The sequence below is a fragment of the Taudactylus pleione genome, unplaced genomic scaffold, assembly GCF_031769625.1.
Source record: "Taudactylus pleione unplaced genomic scaffold, aTauple2 ptg000201l, whole genome shotgun sequence".
Lineage (NCBI taxonomy): Eukaryota > Metazoa > Chordata > Amphibia > Anura > Myobatrachidae > Taudactylus > Taudactylus pleione.
Genome location: NW_028284603.1, coordinates 63,051,384 through 63,072,500, shown reverse-complemented (window position 1 = coordinate 63,072,500; position 21,117 = coordinate 63,051,384). Strand labels below are relative to the sequence as shown.

Genomic DNA, 21,117 nt, shown 5'->3' with positions numbered 1-21,117 from the left:
ATATTTTTGCACCTGGGCTCACCACTTGCAAATTTTGCCACTTATGTGCAGGATTCCCCTTCCCCAACTGAGCAGAAAGCAATCTTTGTTTTTTACACATGTTCATTGCAGCGCAAAGTGACATTTTAAAGAAAGTTGCAGCAGTTTCAATATGTTTTTGCATAAATGAGTGTGTTTTTTCTACAATTATGTGCAAAATTAATATCAGTGTGCAACTTACACCAGCACCCGCAACCCAGGGCCCTACGTTTGCGACTTTTCAATGACGATCTCAGTTGCATTTCGCATCTGCGTGTCCACCCTACAGCTTTACTGCGCTTTGGCTAAATTTGCATGCCCTTCTAACCATGTATGAACGCCCATTCCAGCCTCAATCCACTAGTCGTATGCAGGCTCTGGACGAGCGTACAAATCAAAAAAGAAACACTTTTAAAAAATTCGCCCATGCGCATTAATATGCAACTTGGTGTCAAAAAGCCACAATATGTGTTTATAGCGGACTCTGAAGAAGGCACTTTATAAAGCACATATTTTTACTATTTTTTATTAAATATATTTTCAGCTCTGGGCCTGAGACTATTACTCCAAATGACCTGATGATAATCCACCACTAGTATAGGCGCTCTTCCAAGAAATGGAAATTATGTATGAATCCCTCTAAAAACTTACACAGGATTGTGAGGTGGTCCTGTTTGGCCAGGTGTTTCAAAGATGGGTGAGGGCTTTGCATTTTTCAGGCAGTAGGAAATAAGCGATCCTTTGTAGTTTTTCTCCTCTATTACTATGGCAACCGTTTTGGAAAGCTGCAAATGGGATATTCACCAGTCATTTAAATTGTGATTTATTCACTTAAACACATCTACAACATCAATGTAATAAAAAAAAAAAAAAATGTGTTAGCTACACGTAACACTGTTGGGCTGTTTCTAGATACCAGACCACTTCCATAGAGAGCATACTTGCAGACTCTCCCGGAATGGGCGGGAGACTCCTGAAAATCGTGTGGTGCTCACGGTCACCCGGAAAAGTGGGCAAATCTCTTGCAGCCCCCTCCATTGTTTCCAAGTATGCAGAGGTTACTTCCTGTCATTATAGCAAATGCGGATAGGTGTACAGAGGCCCTAATCTGTCAAATACATTATGCAATACTTTAAGAAGTTATTGCACAGGCCGGTCACTTCTTTATAATGACTAATAAACTCTGCTTGGAAAACACAAAATAAAGAAAGCATCCATAATAGGAGACCATTATCCGCTACTGGAGGGTTATCGATTAAAGATGTTGATCACAAATATACAGTCAGGTGCATAAATATTGGGACATTGACAGAATTTTCATATTTTGGCCTCTATTCACCACCACAACGGTTTTGAAATGAAACAAACAAGATGTGCTTTAACTGCAGACTTTCAGATTTAATTTGAGGGTAATTACATCCAAATCAGGTGAAAGGTGTAGGAATTACAACGGTTTCTATATGTGCCTCCCACTTTTTAAGGGGCCAAAAGTATTGGGACTATCAACTCAAAAGCTATTTCATGGACAGGTGTGGGCTATTCCCTCGTTATTTCATTATCAATTAAGCAGGTAAAAGGTCTGGAGTTGATTCTAGGTGTGACATTTGCATTTGGAATCAGTTGCTGTCGACTCTCAATATGAGATCCAAAGAGCTGTCGCTATCAGTGAAACAAGCCATCATTAGGCTGAAAAATCAAAACAAACCCATCAGAGAGATAGCAAAAACATTAGGTGTGGCCAAGTCAACTGTTTGGAACATTCTTAAAAAGAAAGAGCGCACCGGAGAGCTCAGCAACACCAAAAGACCCGGAAGACCACGGAAAACAACTGTGGTGGATGACAGAAGAATTATTTCCCTGGTGAAGAAAAACCCCTTCACACCAGTTGGCCAAATCAAGAACACTCTCCAGGAGGTAGATGTATATGTGTCAAAGTCAATAATCAAGAGAAGACTTCACAAGAGTGAATATGGAGGGTTCACCACAAGATGTATACCATTGGTGAGCCACAAAAACAGGAAGACCAGATTAGAGTTTGCCAAATAACATCTAAAATAGCCATTACAGTTCTGGAACAACATCCTATGGACAGATGAGACAAAGATCAACTTGTACCAGAGTGATGGGAAGAGAAGAGTATGGAGAAGGAAAGGAACTGCTCATGATCCAAAACATACCACCTCATCAGTGAAGCCTGGTGGTGGTAGTGTCATGGCGTGGGCATGTATGGCTGCCAATGGAACTGGTTCCCTTGTATTTATTGATGATGTGACTGCTGACAAAAGCAGCAGAATTAATTCTGAAGTGTTTCGGGCAATATTATATGCTCATATTCAGTCAAATGATTCAGGACTCATTGGACGGCGCTTCACAGTGCAGATGGACAATGACCCGAAGCATACTGCAAAAGCAACCAAAGAGTTTTTTTAAGGCTAGGAAAAAATATGAGATATGGTAAGAACTTACCCTTGTTATCTCTATTTCTACGAATTCCATAGGGTTCCACAGGATACCTTGGGGTATAGGTGTGACGTCAGTCGCTGAGCACCATAGAGTTAAGCTTTTCAGCCTCCCAGGATGCACTAGGGTCCCCCTCCTATACCCCGCCCCCGAGCCAAGGCACCTCAGTTAGTTATCAAGCCATAGGCCGGAGGAGGAGAAGGAAGAGAGAGAAAAAAGATCTGGACACATACAAGAATCACATTCTCACCAGAGGGAGACGGAAAACCGGTGACCAGAGCAAAGCCCATCTGCAGCACAGGTGCGACAGGGCGGGAGTCCTGTGGAACCCTATGGACTTCGTAGAAATAGAGATAACAAGGGTAAGTTCTTACCATATCTCATATTTTCTACTTCAGGGTCCATAGGGTATCCACAGGATACCTTGGGGATGTCCCAAAGCAGTATCCTTTAAGGGTGGGGACGCTCCTGTGCAGAAAGGAGAATCCGCCGCCCGAAGGAAGCATCCTGAGAGGCGAAGGTGTCAAACCTGTAATACCTCACGAAGGTATGGACAGAGGACCACGTAGCAGCCTTGCAGATCTGACTGCCGAGGCACCACGTCGAGCTGCCCACGAAGGACCCACAGACCTAGTGGAATGAGCCTTCAGAGAAGGAGGGACTGGTAGGCCTTCATGAAGATAAGCTTCAGAAATAGCCATACGGATCCAGGCTGCCAAAGTTTGCTTTGAAGCAGGCCAACCCTTTTTACGGAAGCCATAGAGGACAAACAAAGCGTCCGACTTCCTAAACGAAGAAGTGCGGTCAACATAAGTCCTTAAGGCCCGCACAACATCCAAAGAGGCCTCACCCACGGAAAGACCCGGTGAGTTAAAGGCCGGAACAACTATTTCCTCGTTAACATGAAACTGGGAAACAACTTTGGGAAGAAACTCGGGCCGAGTGCGGAGCACTGCCCTGTTCCCATAAAAAACCAAGAAAGGGGGTCTACAAGAAAGAGCCCCTAACTCAGAAACACGTCTGGCCGAAGCAATGGCCAGAAGGAAAACAGTCTTAGCTGTTAGCCATTTAAGATCCACTGAGCCCAGTGGTTCAAACGGCGGTCCTTGGAGAGCCCTCAGGACCACAGCCAAATCCCAAGGCGCCACAGGTGGAACAAAGGGCGGCTGAATGCGGAGAACACCCTGCATAAAGGTGCGCACATCCGGGATTGTAGCAATCCTACGGTGAAACCAGACAGATAGGGCCGAAACCTGTACCTTCAAAGAAGCAAGGCGAAGCCCATGATCTAGTCCCGCTTGCAGGAAGGCGAGAATCCGAGACAGACGAAACTCCCGCGGTGCATAACCTCTCGGTCGACACCACTGGAAGAACGTATGCCACACGCGATGGTATATCCTCGCGGAAGACGGTTTCCGAGCTCGTAACATGGTACGCACCACAGAGCTGGAAAACCCCCGGGACCTCAGCATGGCCGTCTCAACAGCCACGCCGTCAAAGACAGCCGAGTCAGGTCTGGGTGAAGGCAAGGACCCTGAGACAGAAGGTCCGGTCGTAGCGGCAACCGCAGAGGACTGTCCACGGACAGACCCTGAAGGTCTGAGAACCAGTGCCGTCTGGGCCACGCGGGAGCTATCAACAGGAGCGTCCCTCCTTCCTGTTTGAATTTCCGGATTACCCGTGGAAGAAGGGAGACCGGAGGGAACAGGTATGCGAACCGGAACGTCCACCGGACGGACAGAGCATCCACCAGAGACGCCCCTTCGTCTCTTGTGCGAGACCCGTACACCGGCAACTTGTTGTTGTGCCGGGACGCCATGAGGTCGATTTCTGGAAGACCCCACCTGTCCACCAGTAGTTGAAAAACGTCCGGGTGCAGGGACCATTCCCCCGGATGAACGTCCTGGCGACTTAGAAAGTCCGCCTCCCAATTTAGCACTCCCGGGATGAGGACCGCTGATATGGCCGGAAGATTGCGCTCCGCCCAAACCAGGATCCGAGAGACCTCTACGAGAGCCGCCCGACTGCGAGTTCCTCCTTGCCTGTTTATGTAGGCCACGGTGGTAGCGTTGTCCGACTGGACCTGCACCGGGCGACCCTGGAGAAACCGCTGTGCCTGCTGGAGAGCATTGAAGACCGCACGGAGTTCCAAGATATTTATTGGAAGCTCCGCTTCTGTCGGCATCCACCTGCCCTGGAACAAGTGTGGACCCGAAACTGCTCCCCAGCCCCGAAGACTGGCGTCCGTTGTCAACAGGACCCAATTTGGAACCCAGAACGGACGTCCCTTGTTGAGGTGGGTCGTCTGTAACCACCACGCAAGGGACAGGCGAACCTCCTGGGTGAGCACAATCGTCTGGGACTTCAGAGACTGAGGCAGCCCGTTCCACTTGGACAGGATCAGGTGCTGCAGAGGTCTGGAGTGAAACTGGGCGTATTCCACCATGTCGAACACCGACACCATGGAGCCCAGTAACCTCATCGCCGAGTGTAAGGACACCCGGCGGCTGTGCAGGCAACTGCGCACCCTTGACTGTAAAGCAGAGATCTTGTCCTCCGTCACGAAGATCCTTTGCTGTCCCGAGTCCAATAAGGCTCCAAGATGCAGAATCCTCCGAGACGGGATTAGAGTGGACTTCTGCCAGTTGATTAGCCAGCCGTGCCGTTGCAGCAGTGCAATGGTCAGGTCCAAGTGGCGTAACAGGAGCTCTGGAGATCCTGCCACCAATAACAGGTCGTCCAAATACGGCAACATGCGGACTCCCTGCAGCCGCAGAGAAGCCGCCATGACCGCCATCACCTTGGTGAAAACACGTGGTGCTGTTGCCAGGCCAAAAGGTAACGCCCGAAACTGGAAGTGGTCGCTGCGGATTGCTAACCTGAGGAACTGTTGATGGCGCAAAAGAATAGGGACATGCAGGTAAGCGTCCTGTATGTCCAATGACACCAAGTAGTCCCCAGGTTCCAGCGCCAGAATGATGGACCGTAGGGTCTCCATCCGAAACTTCGGGACCCGCAAAGACTTGTTGAGTGCTTTGAGGTTGAGAATCGGACGATATGACCCATTGGGTTTCTGTACCAAAAATAGATTTGAATAGAAACCCTGGCCCCTCTGGGAGAATGGAACCGCCACTATAACTCCAGCCTGGAGCATAGTGTGCAATACCTTCCGCAGCTCCGTAGCCTTGTTCCGGTCTGATGGGAGACCCGTGGTGAAGAAGCGAGCCGGGGGTCTGTGCCGGAAGGAGAGGGCGTATCCGTGGGAAACCACCTCCAGAACCCAAGTGTCTGTCGTAGTGGTCGACCAACACTGGGCGAACTGTAGCAGGCGGCCTCCCACCCTGGGATCCCCCAAAGGGAGGCCCGGACCGTCAGGCCGCAGGCTTGTCATCTGGCTTGGGGGCCGGACGTCTGGTACTCCATGCCTGCTTCCGGGGCTTGACCGATTTCTTAGGGCCAGCCTGTCGAGGAAACGACTGTGGTTTGGGCCTGCCCTGGGCCCTAGATGACCGAAAGGACGATGGTCCCGAACCAGAAGGAGCAGCGGCCGACGGGAGACAAGCAGATTTGGCTGCCGCCAGCGTGGCCACAATCTTATCCAGATCCGGACCGAAGAGAACTTCTCCGGTAAACGGCAACGCTTCCAGACCTTTCTTGGAATCTGCGTCCGCCTTCCAGGATCGCAGCCACAAGGTGCGACAAGCAGCTACCGCTGCTGAAGAAATTCTAGACACCAGAGTACTAATGTCTAGAGCCGCCTCGTTGATGTAGGTGGCCGAATCACGGAGATTGCCAATCAACTCCGCCTGTTCGGCCGGACAGTCGGATTCAAAAGAAGCCTCTAATGAATCCGCCCAGCGCTCCATCGCTCTGGCAACCCAGCAAATGGCCATAGCCGGCCGTGCTGCCCCCCCTGCAAGGGAATAAGCGGACTTCAGGCAGATTTCTACCTTGCGGTCCGTAGCATCCTTAAGGGAGGACATGGATGGCATCGGCAATGTGGCACTACGGACAAGACGGGTCACGTGAGAATCCACCTGTGGAGGGGATTCCCACTTAGCAAAATAATTATCCGCGAACGGATAAGCCACCGCCAGGCGTCTCTGCGGCTGGTATCTTTTGCCAGGTTGTTTCCACGCCTCCTCTAAATGGTCCACCAACTGACCCGAAAGAGGAAAGACTGTGGCATCGCCCTTCACATCTTTGAAAAAGGCATACTTAGATTTAGCCGCTGGGGGAACTTCGTCCTCAATCACCAAGGCTGTGCGGACCGCCCGAATAAGTCCAGGAATATATACTCTGGACTTAGCATCAGCGTCCTTAGTATGGAGAGGTTCCTGATCGTAAGGATCCAGAATCTCCCCATCATCAGACGTCCCTTCGTCATCCTCATAAGGAGCGGACAGAGACGCCACCGGCCTTTTATGAGGCCGCATCACAGACTCCCCTTGCAACACATCCGACAAGTGCTGTACAGAACTCGTCAGGGAGTTAACCCACGCTGGCTCCTGAGAACCCGGGAGCGGGGAAATAGGGAGACTGTGGGGTACCACCAATTGTCGTGGGAACCCCTGCATGGGTGACGACACCACAGACTGCTGGGACAAACCCATCGGAGTAAACGCGGGCTGCGGAGCTAACTGGCCCACTAAAGCTGTTAACGCCTGAGCGAAACAAGCCCAGGGCGGCTCCTGTACCGGTGCTGTAACCGTAATAGGCCGCGCCATGGACAAACACTGCCGGCAAAGGCCCTCCGCGCTACCCTCCCCCTCCGCTAACGGTACTTTGCACGTGGTACACTGTAGCCGGAGGGGAAAATCACTTTCAGACATGATGGCACCACGTATGTGACCTCTCTCACCAATTAAGTATTAAATAGGCGAGAGACCACCCTGCAGCACCGCACTGCAAGGGCTTTAGCAGAAGAACAGGGACAGTAATAAAGCTGACAGTTTAGAGAAGAAAAGTTACAGGCAGCGCTAGCACAGTCACATACAATGCAGAGAAATAACAATTCCTGCACTAACAGCGCTGATCACTCAACTACACAGACACAGGGCCTGGTAGGACACAGCGCTGCATACACAGACCTGAGCCACAGCGGAGGAGAGGTATGCGGGGGGACCCAGACCACGATGCTTCCGTCCAGCGCTTCCAGCAGCGTTCACCATGCGTTCTAGAAGATGGCCGCCGAGGAGCAGAGAGGAGGCTGGCCTGGGGGAGGAGCGCTGCCACAGGACCAGTCGGCAGCATGCAGAGAGGGCTGTGTGCAGCGGGGGAGGCGCCGGCTGTGAGACAGGGAAGGCGCGCTCCCCTGGCATGCATTTAACCCCTGGGACGCCGCAGCGCTACCGCTCTGCTGCGGTCCGCTGTCCCAGGGGGTAGTGGAAAGCGCAGGTTGGTCGCCTGGCTCCACGCTACAGCCAGTCCCCAGGGAGCCCCCTGCCTGGGGACTTAGGACCATGTGACCAGCGGGGACCCACCGCGGGACCCCGCTGCTTACCTTTGTCCCCCTTGGATCCGGCCATGGTCCGGAACATCTGGGGTCACCGCTAGCTGTGACCCCAGATGCTCACCAGCATCCCCGGATCGGTACCGGCGTTCTGGTACCGGCGGGGGTGTAGGGAAGACAGCATGGACGTCAGGACTGACTGTCCATGCTGTACATCCAGATGTGCAGCCACAGCTGCACTGAAGAAAGCTTCAGGGGCTCTTCTAGCCCCCCACTCCGACAGGTGCACCCTACGCCGGCCGGGCACCAAACTAAACTGAGGTGCCTTGGCTCGGGGGCGGGGTATAGGAGGGGGACCCTAGTGCATCCTGGGAGGCTGAAAAGCTTAACTCTATGGTGCCCAGCGACTGACGTCACACCTATACCCCAAGGTATCCTGTGGATACCCTATGGACCCTGAAGTAGAAAAAGTGGAATGTTATGCAATGGCCAAGTCAATCCCCTGACCTGAATCCGATTGAGCATGCATTTCACTTGATGAAGGGAAAATGCCCCAAGAACAAGCAGGAACTGAAGACATTTGCAGTAGAGGCCTGGCAGAGCATCGCCAGGGATGAAACCCAGCGTCTGGTGATGTCTATGCGTTCCAGACTTCAGGCTGTAATTGCCTGCAAAGGATTTGCAATAAAGTATTAAAAAGTGAAAGTTAGATTTAGGATTGTTTAGTTTGTCCCATTACTTTTGGTCCCTTAAAAAGTGGGAGGCACATGTAGAAACCGTTATAATTCCTACACCGTTCACCTGATTTGGATGTATTTACACTCAAAATTAAATCTGAAAGTCTGCAGTTAAAGCACATCTTGTTTGTTTCATTTCAAAGCCATTGTGGTGGTGAATAGAGGCCAAAATATGAAAATTCTGTCAATGACCCAATATTTATGCACCTGACTGTATATATGGTAGGTAGTTGAAATTCTGGCTGTCGAGATAACGGTGCTCAAAATGCCAGCGCCGGAATCCCAACACGTGTAAGAATCTGGGCGCCGGGGGGGGGGGGGATTAGGTTTAGGGATTGGGTACTTACCGGCCGTCAGTATTTTAACTAGGGGTGAGCGGGTTCGGATTTCTGAAATCCGAACCCCCCCGAGCCCCCCCGATCCGAGTCCGATCCGAGTCAGGCTCGACTTTTCCCGCCTGACTCGGATCTGAAATCGAGGCAAAACGTCATCTTCCCGCCTTCCGAGTCTCGCGGGTTTTGGATCCTATATAAGGTACACACGTCGGCGCCATTTTCTCACTCGGCTGTGGACAGTGAAGAGGGAGGGTGGGAGTTAGGGCTGTGTAGTGTAGTGTAGTGTAGTGCTGCTGTTGTCCACTACTTCAAAGTCCATAGGGGCTGGCTGTGTTGTGCTGTGCTGCTGTTGTTAATAGGGGCTGTGTCCACTACTTCAAAGTCCATAGGGGCTGGCTGGACTGTGTTGTGCAGTCAGTTCTCCATAGGGGCTGTGTCCACTCCAAAGTCCTGTGCAGTGTCCCAGTCCTAAAGGAGTGCTGTAGTGTTGTCCAGGGGGTGCTCTGTCCATCAGGGGTGCTCCCCCCAAGTGCTAAAAAAATAATATATTTTCTGTGTTTGTGAATTGTGTGCGCAGTAGCCGCACGTGCATCAACAAAGTAGTGCCAAGCGTGCGCCTGTGTCATAAGTAAAGGGCCGGCTGGCTTGACCGTTAAGGGTGCTGTAACCCCCGAAAGTACACTCCAGTCCAAACCAAAAAAAAAATTATTTTCTGTGTTTGTGAATTGTGTGCGCAGTAGCCGCACGTGCATCAACAAAGTAGTGCCAAGCGTGCGCCTGTGTCATAAGTAAAGGGCCGGCTGGCTTGACCGTTAAGGGTGCTGTAACCCCCGAAAGTACACTCCAGTCCAAACCAAAAAAAAAATTATTTTCTGTGTTTGTGAATTGTGTGCGCAGTAGCCGCACGTGCATCAACAAAGTAGTGCCAAGCGTGCGCCTGTGTCATAAGTAAAGGGCCGGCTGGCTTGACCGTTAAGGGTGCTGTAACCCCCGAAAGTACACTCCAGTCCAAACCAAAAAAAATATTATTTTCTGTGTTTGTGAATTGTGTGCGCAGTAGTCGCACGTGCATCAACAAAGTAGTGCCAAGCGTGCGCCTGTGTCATAAGTAAAGGGCCGGCTGGCTTGACCGTTAAAGGGTGCTGTAACCCCCAAGTACACTCCAGTCCAAACCAAAAAAAAAATTATTTTCTGTGTTTGTGAATTGTGTGCGCAGTAGCCGCACGTGCATCAACAAAGTAGTGCCAAGCGTGCGCCTGTGTCATAAGTAAAGGGCCGGCTGGCTTGACCGTTAAGGGTGCTGTAACCCCCGAAAGTACACTCCAGTCCAAACCAAAAAAAAAATTATTTTCTGTGTTTGTGAATTGTGTGCGCAGTAGCCGCACGTGCATCAACAAAGTAGTGCCAAGCGTGCGCCTGTGTCATAAGTAAAGGGCCGGCTGGCTTGACCGTTAAGGGTGCTGTAACCCCCGAAAGTACACTCCAGTCCAAACCAAAAAAAATATTATTTTCTGTGTTTGTGAATTGTGTGCGCAGTAGTCGCACGTGCATCAACAAAGTAGTGCCAAGCGTGCGCCTGTGTCATAAGTAAAGGGCCGGCTGGCTTGACCGTTAAAGGGTGCTGTAACCCCCAAGTACACTCCAGTCCAAACCAAAAAAAAAATTATTTTCTGTGTTTGTGAATTGTGTGCGCAGTAGCCGCACGTGCATCAACAAAGTAGTGCCAAGCGTGCGCCTGTGTCATAAGTAAAGGGCCGGCTGGCTTGACCGTTAAGGGTGCTGTAACCCCCGAAAGTACACTCCAGTCCAAACCAAAAAAAAAATTATTTTCTGTGTTTGTGAATTGTGTGCGCAGTAGCCGCACGTGCATCAACAAAGTAGTGCCAAGCGTGCGCCTGTGTCATAAGTAAAGGGCCGGCTGGCTTGACCGTTAAAGGGTGCTGTAACCCCCGAAAGTACACTCCAGTCCTAACCAAAAAAAAATTATTTTCTGTGTTTGTGAATTGTGTGCGCAGTAGCCGCACGTGCATCAACAAAGTAGTGCCAAGAGTGCGCCTGTGTCATAAGTAAAGGGCCGGCTGGCTTGACCGTTAAGGGTGCTGTAACCCCCGAAAGTACACTCCAGTCCAAACCAAAAAAAAAATTATTTTCTGTGTTTGTGAATTGTGTGCGCAGTAGCCGCACGTGCATCAACAAAGTAGTGCCAAGCGTGCGCCTGTGTCATAAGTAAAGGGCCGGCTGGCTTGACCGTTAAGGGTGCTGTAACCCCCGAAAGTACACTCCAGTCCAAACCAAAAAAAAATTATTTTCTGTGTTTGTGAATTGTGTGCGCAGTAGCCGCACGTGCATCAACAAAGTAGTGCCAAGCGTGCGCCTGTGTCATAAGTAAAGGGCCGGCTGGCTTGACCGTTAAAGGGTGCTGTAACCCCCGAAAGTACACTCCAGTCCAAACCAAAAAAAAATTATTTTCTGTGTTTGTGAATTGTGTGCGCAGTAGCCGCACGTGCATCAACAAAGTAGTGCCAAGCGTGCGCCTGTGTCATAAGTAAAGGGCCGGCTGGCTTGACCGTTAAGGGTGCTGTAACCCCCAAAGTACACTCCAGTCCAAACCAAAAAAAAATTATTTTCTGTGTTTGTGAATTGTGTGCGCAGTAGCCGCACGTGCATCAACAAAGTAGTGCCAAGCGTGCGCCTGTGTCATAAGTAAAGGGCCGGCTGGCTTGACCGTTAAGGGTGCTGTAACCCCCGAAAGTACACTCCAGTCCAAACCAAAAAAAAAATTATTTTCTGTGTTTGTGAATTGTGTGCGCAGTAGCCGCACGTGCATCAACAAAGTAGTGCCAAGCGTGCGCCTGTGTCATAAGTAAAGGGCCGGCTGGCTTGACCGTTAAAGGGTGCTGTAACCCCCGAAAGTACACTCCAGTCCAAACCAAAAAAAAATTATTTTCTGTGTTTGTGAATTGTGTGCGCAGTAGCCGCACGTGCATCAACAAAGTAGTGCCAAGAGTGCGCCTGTGTCATAAGTAAAGGGCCGGCTGGCTTGACCGTTAAAGGGTGCTGTAACCCCCGAAAGTACACTCCAGGCCAAACCAAAAAAAAATTATTTTCTGTGTTTGTGAATTGTGTGCGCAGTAGCCGCACGTGCATCAACAAAGTAGTGCCAAGAGTGCGCCTGTGTCATAAGTAAAGGGCCGGCTGGCTTGACCGTTAAAGGGTGCTGTAACCCCCGAAAGTACACTCCAGGCCAAACCAAAAAAAAATTATTTTCTGTGTTTGTGAATTGTGTGCGCAGTAGCCGCACGTGCATCAACAAAGTAGTGCCAAGAGTGCGCCTGTGTCATAAGTAAAGGGCCGGCTGGCTTGACCGTTAAAGGGTGCTGTAACCCACAAAGTACACTCCAGTCCAAACCAAAAAAAAAATTATTTTCTGTGTTTAGCCGCACGTATATATCAAATCGATATAACATAAATGGAGGACCAAACTTTCTCCGATAAAAATAAAATAGAGAAAGATCAAGAACCACTTCCTCCTAGTGCTGAAGCTGCTGCCACTAGTCATGACATAGACGATAACATGCCATCAACGTCGTCTGCCAAGGCCGATGCCCAATGTCATAGTAGAGGGCACATACAATCCCAAATGGCAAAGTTCAGGAAAATGACCTTGAAAAAGACATTTAAATCAGCTGAAGAGAAACGTAAACTTGCCAATATGCCATTTACGACACGGAGTGGCAAGGAACGGCTAAGGTCGATCCCTAGTATGTTCATGACTAGTGGTTCAGCTTCACATGACGATGGAAGCCCTCCTCCCACTAAAAAAATCAAAAGAGTTAAGCTGGCAAAAGCACAGCGAAGAACTGTGCTTTCTAAGAAGATATCACAAATCCCCAAGGAGAGTCCAAGTGTGGTGGTGGTTGCGATGCCTGACCTTCCCAGCACTGGACGGGAAGAGGTGGCTCTTTCCACCATTTGCATGCCCCCTGCAAGTGCTGAAAGGAGCACCCACAGTCCACTTGCTGATATGCAAATTGAAGATGTCACTGTTGAAGTACAACAGGATGAGGATACTGGTGTAGCTGGCGCTGAGGAGGAAGTTGGCGAGGAGGATTCTGATGGTGATGTGGTTTGTTTAAATCAGGCTCCGGGGGAGACAGTTGTTGTCCGTGGGATGAAAAAGCCCATCACGGTCATGCCTGGGCAGAAGACCAAACATTCCACCTCTTTGGTCTGGCAATATTTCTATCCAAATCCGGACAACAACTGTCTTGCCATATGTACCATATGTAAAGGTGAAATAAGTAGGGGTAGGGACGTCAACCACCTAGGAACATCCTCCCTTATACGGCACCTGCAGCGCGTTCATAAAAAGTTACTGTCAAGTTCAGAAACTTTGGCTAAGACCGTAAGCAGTCCAGGGACACCTAAATCCCGTTGTCCTGTTGTATCCAAGCGCCTGCAAACCACACCGTCAACTCCCTCCTCGTCAATTTCCTCCTTAGTCAGGATCGGAAGTAGTCCTGCAGGCCATGTCACTGGCATGACTGACTCTCCTATCCGGGATTCCTCTGGAGGATCCTGCATTGCTACGCCTACTGCTGCCGCTGCTGCTGTTGCTGCTGCTGGGAGTCGTTCATCATCCCAGAGAGGAAGTAGGAACACCACTACTTTTACTAAACAATTGACCCTCCAACAGTCCTTAGCGAGGAGGATGAAGTACGACAGCAGTCATCCTGAAGCAAAACGTATAACTGAGGCCTTGACTGCTATGTTGGTGTTAGACGTGCGTCCGGTATCCGCCATTAGTGCAGTGGGATTTAGACAATTGATGGAGGTAGTGTGTCCCCGGTTCCAAATACCGTCTAGATTCCACTTCACTAGGCAGGCGATACCGAGACTGTACAGAAACGTCAGAAAAAGTGTCCTCAGTGTCCTGAAAAATGCCGTTGTACACAATGTCCACTTAACCACGGACATGTGGACAAGTGGAACAGGGCAGACTAAGGACTATATGACTGTGACAGCCCACTGGGTAGATGTATCACCTTACGCAGCAACAGCAGCAGCGTCACCAGTAGCAGCATCTCAGAAACGCCAGCTCGTTACAAGGCAGGCTACGCTGTGTATCACCGGTTTCAGTAAGAGGCACACCGCCGACAACCTCTTAGAGAAACTGAGGGAAATCATCGCCCAGTGGCTTACCCCACTTAGACTCTCCTGGGGATTTGTGATATCTGACAACGCCACCAATATTGTGCGGGCATTACATCTGGGCAAATTCCAGCACGTCCCATGTTTTGCTCACACAATAAACTTGGTGGTGCAGAATTTTCTGAAAAGCGACAGGGGCGTGCAGGAGACGCTTTGGGTGGCCCGAAAAATTTCTGGCCACTTTCGCCATTCAGCGACTGCGTGCCGAAGACTGGAGCGCCAGCAAACACTCTTGAACCTGCCCCGCCATCACCTGAAGCAAGAGGTTGTGACACGGTGGAACTCAACCCTCTATATGCTTCAGAGGATGGAGGAGCAGCAAAAGGCCATACAAGCCTATACATCCACCTATGACATAGGCAAAGGAGGGGGTATGCACCTGACTCAAGCGCAGTGGAGAATGATTTCCGTGTTGTGCAAGGTTCTCCAGCCCTTCGAACTTGCCACACGTGAAGTCAGTTCAGACACTGCCAGCTTGAGTCAGGTCATTCCCCTCATCAGGCTTTTGCAGAAGCAGCTGGAGAAAGTGAAGGAGGAGCTAAGACGGAGCGATTCCGCTCGGCATGTGGGACTTGTGGATGAAGCCCTTCATTCGCTTTGCCAGGATTCCAGGGTGGTCAATCTGTTGAAATCAGACCACTACATTTTGGCCACCGTGCTCGATCCTAGGTTTAAAGCCTATGTGGTGTCTCTCTTTCCGGCCGACACAAGCCTGCAGAGGTGCAAAGACCTGCTGGTGAACACACTGTCAGCTGAAGCGGAACGTGACACGTCAACAGCTCCTTCTTCATTTTCTCCTGCAACTGGGGCTGCCAGGAAAAAACTTAGGTATCCTAAGCAACCCGCTGGCGGTGATGCAGGACAGGCAGGACCAAGTTTGGACATCTGGTCCGGACTGAAGGACCTGGCAACAATTTCTGACATGTCTACTGTCACTGCATATGATACTGTCACCATTGACAGAATGGTGGAGGATTACATCGGTGACAGCATCCAAGTAGGCATGGCAGACAGTCCATACCTGTACTGGCAGGAAAAAGAGGCAATTTGGAGGCCCCTGTACAAACTGGCTCTATTTTACCTGAGTTGCCCCCCCTCCAGTGTGTACTCCGAAAGAGTGTTTAGTGCAGCCGGGAACCTTGTCAGCGAAAGGCGTAGGAGGTTGCTTCCACAGAATGTGGAGAAGATGATGTTCATCAAAATGAATTATCAGCTCTTCCAGGGAGACCAGCCTCCAGAAGGTACAGAGGGACCTGTGGTGGTGGATTCAAGTGGGGACGAGTTAATACTTTGTGAGGATGAGGATGTACACACTGAAGAGGGTGAGGAATCGGTGGATGAGGAGGATGAGGATGACATCTTGCCTCCATAGAGCCAGTTTGTGCAGGGACACATTAATTGCCAGCTTGTTTTGTGGGGGCCCAAACGAACCAATCATTTCAGCCACAGTTGTGTGGCAGACCCTGGCGCTGAAATGATTGGTTTGTTAAAGTGTGCATGTCCTGTTTATACAACATAAGGGTGGGTGGGAGGGCCCAAGGACAATTCCATCTTGCACCTCTTTTTTTTCTTTGCATTATGTACAGTTTGGGGCCTAGTTTTTCAAACTGCCATCCTGTCTGCCACTGCAGTTTCACGCCTAGATGGGTCACGTGTTTGTGCCGCCCACTCGTGTCGCTTAGCATAGTCATCCAGCTACCTCGGTGCAACGTTTTGGACATAAAAACACTATTGTGAGGTGTGAGGTGTTCAGAATAGACTGGAAATGAGTGGAAATTAAGGTTATTGAGGTTAATAATAGCATAGGAGCAGAAAAACCTACAAATTCTGTGATTTTAGCTGTTTTTATGCTTTTTTAAAAAAAAATACAGATCCAAAACACAAAACCCAGAACCCAAAACACGGAAGGGTGGTTTTGGCAAAACCAATCCAGATCCAAAACACGAAGAAAGATCCAGATCCAAAACCAAAACACAAAACACGAAAAGTGGCCGGTGCACACCCCTAATTTTAACCCTGCCAGGATGCCGGTGTCGGAATTCTGACAGCCGGGATCCCGTACCCAACCCATGTATATAGATAGATAGATATGGAGAGCAGTACAATCGTGAGTGTCTGCAGGCAACAGTGAAGCATGGTGGAGGTTCCTTGCAAGTTTGGGGCTGCATTTCAGCAAATGAAGTTGGGGATTTGGTCAGAATTAATGATGTCCTCAATGCTGATAAATACATGCAATACCATCAGGGAGGTGTCTGATTGGCTCTAAATTTATTCTGCAGCAGGACAATAACCCCAAACATACAGCCAATGTCATTAAGAACTATCTTCAGCGTAAAGAAGAATAAGGAGTCCTGAAAAACATGATATATCCCCCACAGAGCCCTGACCTCAACTTCATCGAGTCTGTCTGGGATTACACACAGAAGATCTGTGGTTAGTTCTCCAAGATGTTTGGAACAACCTATGTGCCGAGTTCCTTCAAAAACTCTGTGCAAGTGTACCTAGAAAAATTGATGCTGATTTGAAGGCAAAGGGTGACCACAGCAAATATTGATCTGATTTACATTTCTCTTCTGTTCATTCACTTTGAATTTTAATTGGTAAAAATAAACACTTCTATTTTTGAAAGCATTCTTACTTAGCAGCATTTTTTGCACACCTGCCTAAAACCTTTGCACAGTACTGTATATATAGATACCACTTATCACATATTTAATAGCCCAAAAATTAAGACATATACCTTCCAATATGCTTGTGTTGGGTTGCATAAAAAAGATAATTAAGAAATCAATGACAAGAAAACAGGAAAAATGTGGTCAAATCAATAAGAGTTCACTTTGGAAAGATAAGAAAATGTTAAAGTTGTTCCCAACCAGACTACATGTAAGCTGCACAGGCTAGCCTTACCTGTCAGCTCAATTTGAAAACCTGATAGACCTGTCACTCACTATTCATTACAATAGAACTCTGCATTTTAATTACTGTAAAAAAAATTTAACATTGTTACAATAAAGTTGCATGCCCTGCCCTCTAGGGGTGACAAAACTCACTACCTGTGATCCCTAATGCTGAAGGAAAGTTACTTTAACATCAGTTCTTGAAGTCAGCACTGTTGGTAAACAAACCGGAACACTTTACCAGACTATTAATATATATGGCAATAAAAAAATGGATTTGAAGGAAAGTCATTACATAAAAGATCACCTGGATTCAATTTTGGGTGAGATATGTCAAATTAAATTTGATCACCAAAAGTCTGTGGTCCTCCTCTGGATCCCCAGCATCATGTGTGTAAGTCTAGAGTAACGGTCACCATTTTGTGTAAATCATTTATACCAGTTTTCATATTTTTTCACAGGGTGAATTAGTTACTTGGCATTTCTATATGTACCATGTAGAAGATGAATAGTATTAACAATTACAGTATTTTGTTAAATTTTAATTAATTACATTTTCTTTATAGATTTGTATATTTTGAGTACATAATGGGCCATTTTCTAGTAGCCACACCATTATTATTTGACTATGTTTTAGAGTTGTTTGCTGTGATTTGTTAATGTTAATTAACAGCTGTATTTTAGCACTATTGTTTTACTGGGAACCATATTCTTGAGGAAGTTGGTAAAAGCAAAATGTGTTGGATGGTTCAGGACAACATCATCATACTGAAGTCCCATGCAGGCTTGGGGCTTCTTAATGCTGTTTGTAAATGGTTTAATTCCTTTATGATTTGGGTGATCTTATGTGATATGCACATGAGTTTTTAATCGTATTAATGTTATATTAAACCTGAAATACTACACAATGATATTTTCTGGTGTTTTTTGGTGCTGGACTCTGATGTCAGATATATCAAATTCATACAAGGTCTATTTATTATCTGGCTCTTCTGAGTGACAGTGAAGAACATTCAGTGCCTGATTCTGAGTCTGGAGTGAAGCAAATAAAAGAGCAAATTGGCAAAACCCTGTTGCATTGCAGGTGGTGCGCAGTTACTTGCGATTTGTTTTACTCCCAACTCAGAATCAGGCTGAAAAGTGTCAAAGACAAACGATAAGCTTTACTTATTCATTTCAAAGTATGCACATTACTTTGTGTTTTCATATCTGTTTTTAAGTTCCGTTTCTGACACGGATCATACAGGAGTAGCTATCCATTATTATTATAATTGTGTTAAATTTTAGAATTTTACATTAATTAGTGCATTGATGGGTTGTTGTACTGTAGTGTGGTCATATGAATGTGTGTGTATGTAATAGGATTTTGGTAGTTACAGATAAATCCCTTTCTCCGATTCCATAGGGGGCACTAGTGTATGTACAATGGGGTATAGACGGGTGATGAGTGGAACTTGGCACTTTAAATAAAAATAGAAGTTGGTTCCTCCCCCTCTATACCCCACTGGCCTCAGTTAAGATTCACCAAGCCTGAGCAGAGATGGAGAGAAAGCATAGGAAGGAAAACAGGAGAAGGAGGAACCAACCCAGCAAAAAATATGAGATATGGTAAGAACTTACCCTTGTTATCTCTATTTCTACGAAGTCCATAGGGTTCCACAGGATACCTTGGGGTATAGGTGTGACGTCAGTCGCAGGGCACCAAAGAGTTAAGCTTTCAGCCTCCCAGGATGCACTAGGTCCCCCCCCTATACCCCGCCCCCAGGCCAAGGCACCTCAGTTAGTTACCAAGCCATAGGCCGGAGGAGGAGAAGGAAGAGAGAGAACAAAGATCTGGACACATACAAGAATCACATTCTCACCAGAGGGAGACGGAAAACCGGTGACCAGAGCAAAGCCCATCTGCAGCACAGGTGCGACAGGGCGGGAGTCCTGTGGAACCCTATGGACTTCGTAGAAATAGAGATAACAAGGGTAAGTTCTTACCATATCTCATATTTTCTACTTCAGGGTCCATAGGGTATCCACAGGATACCTTGGGGATGTCCCAAAGCAGTATCCTTTAAGGGTGGGGACGCTCCTGTGCAGAAAGGAGAATCCGCCGCCCGAAGGAAGCATCCTGAGAGGCGAAGGTGTCAAACCTGTAATACCTCACGAAGGTATGGACAGAAGACCACGTAGCAGCCTTGCAGATCTGAACTGCCGAGGCACCACGTCAAGCTGCCCACGAAGGACCCACAGACCTAGTGGAATGAGCCTTCAGAGAAGGAGGGACCGGTAGGCCTTCATGAAGATAAGCTTCAGAAATAGCCATACGGATCCAGGCTGCCAAAGTTTGCTTTGAAGCAGGCCAACCCTTTTTACAGAAGCCATAGAGGACAACAAAGCGTCCGACTTCCTAAACAAAGAAGTGCGGTCCACATAAGTCCTTAAGGCCCGCACAACATCCAAAGAGGCCTCACCCACGGAAAGACCCGGTGAGTTAAAGGCCGGAACAACTATTTCCTCGTTAACCTGAAACTGGGAAACAACTTTGGGGAGAAACTCGGGCCGAGTGCGGAGCACTGCCCTGTTCCCATGAAAAAAACCAAGAAAGGGGGTCTACAAGAAAGAGCCCCTAACTCAGAAACACGTCTGGCTGAAGCAACGGCCAGAAGGAAAACAGTCTTAGCTGTTAGCCATTTAATATCCACTGAGCCCAGTGGTTCAAACGGCGGTCCTTGGAGAGTCCTCAGGACCACAGCCAAATCCCAAGGCGCCACAGGTGGAACAAAGGGCGGCTGAATACGGAGAACACCTTGCATAAAGGTGCGCACATCCGGGATTGTAGCAATCCTACGGTGAAACCAGACAGATAGGGCCGAAACCTGTACCTTCAAAGAAGCAAGGCGAAGCCCATGATCTAGTCCCGCTTGCAGGAAGGCGAGAATCCGAGACAGACGAAACTCCCGCGGTGCATAACCTCTCGGTCGACACCACTGGAAGAACGTATGCCACACGCGATGGTATATCCTCGCGGAAGACGGTTTCCGAGCTCGTAACATGGTACACAGCATAGAGCTGGCAAACCCCCAGGACCTCAGCATGGCCGTCTCAACAGCCACGCCGCCAAAGACAGCCGAGTCAGGTCCGGGTGAAGACAAGGACCCTGAGACAGAAGGTCCGGTCGTAGCGGCAACCGCAGAGGACTGTCCACGGACAGACCCTGAAGGTCTGAGAACCAGTGCCGTCTGGGCCACGCGGGAGCTATCAACAGGAGCGTCCCTCCTTCCTGTTTGAATTTCCGGATTACCCGTGGAAGAAGGGAGACCGGAGGGAACAGGTATGCGAACCTGAACGTCCACCGGACGGACAGAGCATCCACCAGAGACGCCCCTTCGTCTCTTGTGCGAGACCCGTACACCGGCAACTTGTTGTTGTGCCGGGACGCCATGAGGTCGATTTCTGGAAGACCCCACCTGTCCACCAGTAGTTGAAAAACGTCCGGGTGCAGGGACCATTCCCCTGGATGAACGTCCTGGCGACTTAGAAAGTCCGCCTCCCAATTTAGCACTCCCGGGATGAAGACCGCTGATATGGCCGGAAGATTGCGCTCCGCCCAAACCAGGATCCGAGAGACCTCTACGAGAGCCGCCCGACTGCGAGTTCCTCCTTGCCTGTTTATGTAGGCCACGGTGGTAGCATTGTCCGACTGGACCTGCACCGGGTGACCCTGGAGAAACCGCTGTGCCTGCAGGAGAGCATTGAAGACCGCACGGAGTTCCAAGATATTTATTGGAAGCTCCGCTTCTGTCGGTGTCCACCTGCCCTGGAACAAGTGTGGACCCGAAACTGCTCCCCAGCCTCGAAGACTGGCGTCCGTTGTCAACAGGACCCAATTTGGAACCCAGAACGGACGTCCCTTGTTGAGGTGGGTCATCTTTAACCACCACGCAAGGGACAGGCGAACCTCCGGGGTGAGCACAATCGTCTGGAACTTCAGAGACTGAGGCAGCCCGTTCCACTTG

General features: G+C 49.1%; 1 protein-coding gene across 1 annotated transcript in view; it reads right to left on the bottom strand.

Moving 5' to 3' along the window:
* Positions 1-21,117, bottom strand: part of LOC148518669 (interferon-induced, double-stranded RNA-activated protein kinase-like) — a 116,756-nt gene that overhangs the window by 76,144 nt on the left and 19,495 nt on the right. The window contains exon 4 of the mRNA XM_088477430.1: positions 670-803. Within this exon, the coding sequence (XP_088333556.1) occupies positions 670-803 (134 nt within the window). The remainder of the gene's footprint in view (positions 1-669; positions 804-21,117) is intronic.